At 35.1% G+C, this 9290-nt stretch overlaps 1 protein-coding gene across 1 annotated transcript; it reads left to right on the top strand.

Moving 5' to 3' along the window:
• The first annotated feature begins 1271 nt into the window (after positions 1 to 1271).
• Positions 1272 to 5061, top strand: LOC146158190 (arylalkylamine N-acetyltransferase 1-like). Its single transcript, XM_083385699.1, has 4 exons — positions 1272 to 1481; positions 3263 to 3427; positions 3822 to 3949; positions 4639 to 5061. The coding sequence occupies exons 1-4, from the start codon at positions 1296 to 1298 to the stop codon at positions 4862 to 4864; spliced, it is 705 nt and encodes a 234-aa protein (XP_083241825.1). The 5' UTR covers positions 1272 to 1295; the 3' UTR covers positions 4865 to 5061.
• Positions 5062 to 9290: the final 4229 nt, after the last annotated feature.

The raw sequence follows: 9290 nt of genomic DNA, 5'->3' as shown, positions 1-9290 counted from the left end.
GCCGGAAATGTTATATTTCCAGTTAATTTTGCTCTATTTCACCCTTTTCTAGCCGTGTTCACCTAATACTACTAAGTTATTTGTACAGACTAATTCAATATTTGTCGAAGAACTTTATGCCTGAGCGATAGTGTTTCCGCTGTTATGGGTTTACCGGTATGGTCTGTTGGTTCAGACTACCGGTACAGCAGTACTAAAGGTAAAAACTGATAACGCCTGTTAGCAAGCTGTTAAATTAGATTTAGAGTTAGAGCTAGAGTTAAAGAGTTGGAGTTAGAGATGTGTACATTTTTGCGCACATTGTGGAAAACACGCTGGTATCCCCGTCTCCAAAAAAGGCTTTAGATTTGCGAAAAAGTTAAAAGTCAAACTGACAAAAGAGAGCAAAGCAGACAATAATTTGACTGAAATACTGACAATGTACATTGTTCCATTGTTTTCAAACATATTGCTGTCACTTCTACTAACGTTGTATACACTATGTTTATTCGTTGAATCAAAACATTCAAAACATGGTTTGATAGGGTTATTTTTAGGACAGGTGGATTTGCGGAGAGTGAGTTGGCAGAAAAAGTTGGTTTAAACTTTCGATCGACCTTAGCGACGCAATGTTGGTGTCGACGCGACTTTCCGAATACCCCGGCATCACCTTTGTGGCGTGATAATCGACTCGTCGATGGAAGTGGCGTATTAAGCAGTGCTAAAATTACAAATTTGCAGTTTTTTTAAGTTTCCGTCTTTTTATTATTAACTGGTGAAATTTACGCAAAGATTACGTGATGCTCTTTTTCATTTGGTTGATATAACACGCGAAGAAACTAGATAAAAACGTTTTCCGCTGTTTCTTAAAGCATTTATCACAATAACTAACTAGTAAAATGCGGTTTACTTCTTCATAATCTGTCTTCAAATGGTGTCAATTTTACCACATTTTTACGAATAAAGTCAAGTTGATTGAATTTAATATCGACGTTTCTGCACATCAAACCTAAAGAGGTAAAACAAATATTAACTTTGTGAGTACCTGTTTTTCGATTGAATTAAAAAAACAACTAACATTATTAATTTTCTTAAAACTCTGTAAAAAGTAATATGTTTTTGGTATAAACATTTGCTTAAACAAAATATATCTTTTTGAGACATACACCTGACACCATGTTATCAATTTATACCTGGTTAATTTTTACAATGATGCTTTTCAGCTTTTGAAGGGGACTCAGCCATATACCTAAATATTCCATTGTTTTCAAACCGAACGTGTAACAGCAGAATACAGTTTTCCTAATATTTAAACAATGTCTGGGCTGCTTAAAACACTTGAGAATCCGCTTCGTGAAATTCGCTGGAGGGTTTTGACACCCGAAGATATTGAGGCAACTAAGGAGCTGCTGTACGAGCACTTTATGAAGCACGAGCCCCTCTGCGTTACTCTAGGTATAAAGCGTGAAAATGGACTTGAAGACTTAGCAAACCAAATGCTGGTAAGTTTAAACATCAAGATAGCTAGGGTCATGTGAAACTAGTTTATGCATTGGAAATGCCTATTTGACCGACTCACTAGGGCAGTGTTGTAAACGTTTTGTGTATCAGTACATACTTTTACGTTTACTAAAGAACTTGTGTACCCCAGTCCACGCAAGACACTTAAGTTATAGAAACATACACCTTGTTATACCGAAAAGAACGAACCATTAACCGTTTAGAAGAACTAGCTAGTTAATAATAATGATGATATCAAGAAAAATATTTAGTTATGAAGTCACAAATAGAATATAGTATCTTACAAGCTTACGCACGCTTAAATATATATTGTGCCATGTGTTGTACACTGCAGTAAGCCTGGTAATAAACTGGCCTATTTATTATTACACCACCTGATCATATAGGCTTATTGTAAGGTGGTATCTTGTACACCCCAGTCAATGTGGTTCACCCTGGGGACTGGGGTGTACAATACACCCGGTTGAAATTCACTGCAATAGGGTACGCAATACACTACTATGCCGTGGGTCTTTTATCTATTTTAGTTGGCCGCGAGGTATCTATTAATTATTATTTCATTTTTTTGATGCAGTTGTGGGCCGTACATTTGTAGTTGTGGGTCGTGCATTCATTAGGATACGCATACACTACTGCTATACGTCGGTGGTCGGCAAACTGTGGGTCTTTTAGCTATTTTATTTTGCCGCGATGTATATATCAATTATTATTTACGTTTGGTCATGTAATTGTGGGCCGTAGATTTATTCATCCTTGATAGCCCTACATTCGTTGTATTTGGAAAAGTTGATGTGGCTAACAGTTTTTATTTTGGCTCATTTTTGCATCACAGGCCACCAAGCCAACGAATCTCCAAAGTATACTTTTTGCCAAGTTTATGAAGTATAATTTAGTTCGCGCTTTGCGAGAACTTAAGGTTTTATGGAATTTGTGCAGTCCCAAGCGCAGTGCATACTCCTATTTTTTCGTCATGTGACTCTCTAATGTTGCGTCATGCGACTCATAATCTCGTGATTCATGCGTCGCGTCTCTTTTTAATTGAAGTTTTGCCAAATTTAAGCAAATAAACGAATTATTTCGCGCTACGCTCTATTGGATTTAAGCTAAGGTGGATATTTGAGTACGAGTTGGTGTTCTTTAGATTGGTAGTTTTATGAAGTAAATTTGTGGCGTACTGCTTTACAAAATGTCATGGGCTCGTAAACTTTTTTCCTGGTGGTTTCACGAAGTGACCATTCAACAGCTTTTAAAAAAGTATTTTGCGCACCCCCCAAAAAAATGTTTCACAACCACTGCACCATACGGTTCCTTTATTTGATAACGCACAATCCCAAAAAAGCAGAATTATTCTTTAGATAGCTGAAAATGTCACGCGATAACGTCTTATACGTGTTTGAATTTATCAAGAAGGACAATTGATAGTAGTAGAATCAATTGTTGTTATTTAACTAGATTAGCCTGGCTCAAATCTTCTCATTTAATCAGAGCTGTTATACTTGTGATGCTATGTTTATATTTTTGATGGTATGAACGGCGTATACAGAAACTTGCGTTAAAAGACTCGTGCTTAGTCACATGAAACGAATAACGAGGGTCACATGTTAGGATGCTCTGAGGTTGTAAAATAAATATACTCAATGTATATTGCACGTTTTTTGACTGGTGAAACATTTTTCTATAGTTAAAAAAACATTTGACGCTTAGCCTGTCGAAAATAAATCAGATTTTTCATCAGGTTAAATATTTTTTTGTGACTTTTCAGGACTGTTTGGAAGGGGGCGAGTCGATTTGCGCGTTCGAGCCAAGTAATAACAACAAGATATGCGGGATACGACTGGCAACTGGGCCCCATTCACCCCAAAACAAGCCCGTAGAACTCAGCACTGGTGATGTGGAACCACCTTTAAAGCTTGCACAAATGATGACGGTAAAAACATCTAATAATAGTAGAAATGTCCGAAATATATTCCGATAATACTAGGGATGTCCGATAGTAGTAGCAATGTTCGATGTTCGATAATATCGTCGAATAATAGTAGTTATATGCGATAATATCGATTTATAATAGTAAGAATGTTCGATAATATCGTCCGATAACAGTAGGCATGTTCGATAATATCGCTATAGTAGGGATGTCCAATAGTAACAATAAACTGTAGCTTGTTTGTTTGTGGTTTGCGTTTGTGTTGCCATGCCATTGTTTAATTTGTTTTCATTTACTGCGTTTTACAGTGGCTTTTAATTTTTTGCTTTTCTGAGATAGTTTTTTGCAGGGCACGCCCTCGCGCCTCGGTATAGTGACTTTTTTTGTACCGTTTTAGTTTATAGACCATCTCTCAGGAAAAGCCCTACCTAAAGCAGCCGGAGAGTCAACCTTCATGAAAGGGCTTTTGGTTTCTGTCCACCAAGATTACTTCCAACTAGGTTTGGGGAGTGCTTTGTGCAAAAAGTAAGACGTTTCTACAACGAGTTTACTCGTTCGTTTGTGAACAAGTAGAACGTAAAATGTTTTTTTAAGTCAATTATTTAATGTTACCTTTTTGCCTTTGAGGAATAGGGATGAACAATAGTATCTGATCGAAGCTGAAAAACAAAAACCAAGTATTCTCAACAGATACTAGATTTTTTTATCAGGAAATTGAGGTAAAAAACAAGCCAAATTTTACAAAAAAATTCCATGAAAATTTTCTTATGTGTCAATTCTTATGTCTAACTTGAGTAGATTCCTCCAAAAATTGAAACCTAAGTAAAGTCATTAATTTCAGCCGTTAGAACAGCACTTAGGGCTACAGATTCGGTTAAAATAAACCGAGTACCGATACCGACGAAATGTGCGATTTTGTGTGCCCAATTTCACCCGTAAGTAAAATAAGGTGGATTTTCAACAATCCACTTCTAGGGGTGTAACATAATTTATTCATCTACCCACAATAATACATGGTTGGATAATATTCCACCATATGCTACTTAACATTTACAATTTAAATTCGCGGCCTTAACAGTTTTGAAGTCGGAATCCGACTCGCGACACTAAGTGTGACATTAATAAAACAAAATATTGGAGTTTGGTTTTCATAAAAAAAAAACAAATATAGTGTGTTTTCAAAAATTTATGTTTTGTTTTTGCCATTTTTCCAGGAGCTTAGATCGAGCGAAAGAGGCGGGTTGTGAGCTTTTCTTCGCCGAATGCAGCTCGCTCTACACAGCCAAGATATTCCACAAACTGGGCGCAAAGTGCTTGAGTGAACTAAAGTATTGCGATTACGTCGACCCCTTGACCCAAGAAAAAATTCTTGCGAATTGCCCCAAACCCCACTTTTCCGCGAAACTCATTTGTGTTCAGTTTGAAAAAAATAATCCATAAAATTCAAAGCAATAAATTGTTACGTTTTGCATTGATTTAAAAAATGCTTTCAAAAAGCAATAAATTATTACGTTTTGCATTAATTTAAAAAAATGCTTTCAAAAAGCAATACATTTTTACGTTTTGTTTTAATTTTTATGAACAAATAAAATTATACGTTTTGGTTGACTATACTAAGGTGCGACTGATTTTTTAGCACTAGCTTTCCAATTATTGCTGTGATCTGTTAGAAATTGCAATAAAATAAATCGATTATATACAGGTTGCCATAAAAAATCATAAAAAAGGTAAAACACAAAGAAAAGCAACCGTTGCTTGAGAATTTTTTTTAATCAGGGATAGGTAGTTAAATTGTCATTTGACAACTCAAGTTTTAGTTTTTAAATGCTAAACCAAAGTTATTTTAACAGCCTGAAATTAAGTACTTTTGTCATAGTTCAGGAGAAACTCCATGACAAATTCATTATTTTTTTCTTTAATGAAAAAATGACGTGCGTTGATATAAATGTTTAAATAAAAAGTGGTATTTAGAAGGCGATAGGGCAAGCTATCAAGAATTATTTTAAAGGTTTTGCAGTCGGGGCTTCTGTGCAGTGTGCAGCCACCTTTAATAATGATTCGAAATATCAGTAGACCTACAGTTTTCGACAAATCAACACCGATATCATTTTCACACAATACACGATAAAAAAACGAATTTGTAATTTGGTTTCAACGAAAAAAAACATCGCATAATAAAAATGCATTAGATGTCAGAAAAAAATAAACATTAGTTTTAACTGAAAAGATTTGTTTTTTCAATAATGTGGCGTATTTAAAAAAATATATATTTCTGATAATTTTTCGTTTTAAGACACTTTTTTACCCTTCTTTTAATTGCTAGATTCGTGAATATAAAATAAATGTTGTTAATATTTGTAAAATTGCGCCAGTTAAGTGCGATGCATCACAAACATTATGTGTTGGCTTTTTCTGCTCTGTCTGGTTTTACATCCGTAGGAAATAGCTTTATTTTTTGAACTTCTGATATATATGGTGCGTTCCGATCCACTTAGAAAAAAAAAACAATAGTAAAACAGAGAAAAAAATTGTTTTAGCATTACACTGGAGAACAAAATTTCTGTTGCCCTTACCTAATTTTGTGGGGCAAAATTCAAATATGCAGTTGTTTTTTTACTAGAAGCTACAGATTTATTGAAATTTAGCTTTTTACTTTTTAGCAATTTTTGCATTATTAACTTAAAATGACAGGGTTTATTTAATAATGGGCATAAAGAGGTCTTAGCCTATTACTTTGCCCCTATCAGTATAGACTGTCGAAATTTATAAATACAACATCATATTAAGCCTTGTTGAGGCATAATTTGCGCTTGTATAGCTCTTGTGAATTTCCTCGGGGCAATCTCGCGCGATGATTCAGCAGTAACCTAACATGTTGTCCCATCCCTCTGGTATGGCGATGCTCCTTGGTGTCTTGGGCCCTAATGAAATCGCTCACCTTGTTCATCGCTAACAACCACGGGGTTTAGAGGTATTCATACGCTGGATACAGTAATTTTGTTTGAAAGGGGGGTGGTGAAAAGTGAGGCCATTAGGTCTCTTGCGCGAATATATACAACGGAAAAAAGAATAAACAATTTAAGAGTACGGCGACAAAAGCCTTTGTCCTTTAACTCTAGTAGAATGCATAAAGAAATGGATTTAGGTATAGCAGGCAAAAGAATAGGAACACGTGAATTCACACTGGACATCCTGAAAAACTTAAACTCAGCCTGAACGTAAGAGCCGCATAAAACTGGTTGAAAAGCCCTTTGTGGCGCTTTGGGCAAACCTGTTCTACAACATCTACCACAGATTGGGAACCACTGCTCCAAGCATATCGCGCAAGAAAAAAAGCAAATTAGACAAGACATTGCCAAAACTTTCGTTTCAAAGTTGTGGAGTGTAGCTCCAGTCAAAAGCTGGAAAACTTAAATTTGAGTTCGATCTGAATAGACTGAATATTAAAAATAACTTTTAGAAACAGCTTATCGGTCGTATAATGTGCTAAATATACTTTATTACTAAATTAATAAAAATTCTAACGGATTTACACGTTCGATGTATTTTTAAGTTGGGAAAACAACCACCTATATAAAACGCCCTCTTTTACAAATATTTTGATTTTGTATTTTCAACTTGTCACGATGTTAAAGGCTTTTAACAATTCCCTCAAGAAATATTCAGTACAGGCGACAGTTCTCGACAAAAGTTGAATCACAATTGGCAGAAAATGAGATATGCACAGGTTTTTGGCACAAATCATAAGGAGAGGTACATGAAAAAATATTCTATCGTTTTTTTTGCACATTTCGTTCAGTTTATGGTTACAACAGAAATTCATGCAAATGCGGATACAAATCAACAGCACCGTTTTGCACATTTGTTTACTACATACTGGTAACGAATTTACAAGTGAATAGCTGACAATGAGGTGTATTTTACTAAGGCAAACTTCAGTTAAACTAACTTTAATGCCAAGAAAAGAGTGAAGCTGGAAATTTTATTAAAACTAAAAAAAAGGTTTCAATAAACACAAAATCCACCTTTATAGTAATATCTAACCGGTAAAACTAGTTAATTTCTTAAGTCCCGACCGCGCAGAAAAAACAAAACAAAATGTATTTTGTTAATTCAAAATTTGGGGGAATTTCCAAAGAGTTTTTTTGGAATGCAATTCATTCCGCAACACGCTTGCATTTGACGTTTGTCGATTGACGCACATGCGATAGTAAAGGTGTCAACAACTCTAAGCAACATGTATTTACACAATGAACGTTAATGACAAGTACCAATAAAAAACGCAGTGGTTGGTCAAAATAAAGTTTTCACGGACTCCAAGTGTCTTAACGGTTGATAAGACGAAACCTGAAAGTGTGAACAACTTTAGACATGCTTAGCAAAGCTAAACAAGGCACAGAAAGACCATTTTTGCGTTATGTGAAACTCGCAACCTTTACGTACAGTTCATGTTTACCGAACACGTTTGTTTACATCGGGGGTTATCAAACTACAACCCGCGGGCCAAATCCGGCGTTTAGTTTTTTAGTTCAAATTCATCCGGCCGGCGGCACATTTTCTTACTGATGCCAAAACACGTTCCTTAATGGTGTATTAAGTTTGTCGGGTGCAAATCTTGTTTAAGTTACGGCGATTTTATGAAGTTCATTTTATTTTTTGGAAATATTTCCTAATGTTTTCTTTTGTTGGTAATCAAGTTAAATAAGTTCAAAATAAAATGTTAAACCTGGTCCGCGACCCACGATTCTTAAGAGTTACCCGGCCCTTTATGAAAAAGGTTTGTTGACCCTTTAGATAAAAAAAAACAACATAGATTTATTTAGGATGGCATAAAGAAATTTTATATCCTCTTTAAAAAGCCGCAAAATTTTAGGCAGTGTTTAAAAACGTGCCACTTTCCAGGATATATCTGAATGAAAAGAGTCGTTTTAAAACACTAAACAGTTGTCAAAGGAATTCTCGCCCACCAAAGAATTTCGTTCAACATGTTTTTGAGGTAAAATAAGCTACTATTTGAAAGATTTTGAGGAAAAATAAATGACCTGACTTAGCAATTATAGATCATTTTTCAAAAAAATGTTAAAGCGGGACTTTGAGCAAAAAAAATATAGTTCCTGAAGCCAAAAAAGACAACAAAAATCAAATCAGAGGGTCAAATAAACTTTAAACGTTTCCTAAAAGATATCAGTGTGTTAAATTAACATCACTTAGAGCAATAATCGACAGAAAAGACCTCCAAAGTTCAATACGAGCTCGAAAAATTTGGTATTTTTTAGGTTTGGACAGGTTTTAAACAAAGCAACGCAAGATCAGTAATTTAAAAGCGGTTCCTCATGTAATGTTAAAAATCGGCAGTTAAAGCGTTCGTGACAATTTTGAAGGGATTTTTAGCTTAACAGAAAAACGTAAAAAAAATAAAATAAACGGATCGGGATGAGAGTAAACAAGACGGAAGATTGCGTCACGCGCAACGTTTGTGACGTAACAATACGTGAACAAAGGGGTATAGGTCAAAGGCTGAACAACACGATACTAAACAAAAAAGCAGCTTCGTTTCCAAAAATCAAAAATGTCTTTGACCTCCAGAGAGATCAGAGTTGCAAAAAAACAATCTTCCAACATATAAAGTACCGCTGTCCGATAAGATTGAAGCCGATACACGATATCAAGCTTTGGTATCGGTATTGGTCCGATACTAGGATAGAGTGAAGTAGTGTTGATCCAATGTCAAATTAGTGTTTTTCAGCTATGAGTGGCTTTCAAACAAAAGTTTTTAGCTTTTTTTTAGCTAAAAACTTTTAAGATTCTCAGAAAATAGTCAATTAACTATAAGAAGAGCTTAGATTTTAAACGCTAAAATAAATTT

Source organism: Ascidiella aspersa, chromosome 3 (assembly GCF_963924565.1).
Source record: "Ascidiella aspersa chromosome 3, kaAscAspe10.2, whole genome shotgun sequence".
Lineage (NCBI taxonomy): Eukaryota > Metazoa > Chordata > Ascidiacea > Phlebobranchia > Ascidiidae > Ascidiella > Ascidiella aspersa.
This window is presented reverse-complemented; position numbering and strand designations above follow the sequence as displayed.

Excerpts from the sequence above, each read along its gene's own strand:
- LOC146158190 (XM_083385699.1), top strand. The coding sequence starts at position 1,296 with ATGTCTGGGCTGCTTAAAACACTTGAGAATCCGCTTCGTGAAATTCGC. Across the intron at positions 1,482-3,262 it reads ACTTAGCAAACCAAATGCTG|GACTGTTTGGAAGGGGGCGA; the intron begins GTAAGTTTAAAC and ends GTGACTTTTCAG. Across the intron at positions 3,950-4,638 it reads GGGAGTGCTTTGTGCAAAAA|GAGCTTAGATCGAGCGAAAG; the intron begins GTAAGACGTTTC and ends CCATTTTTCCAG.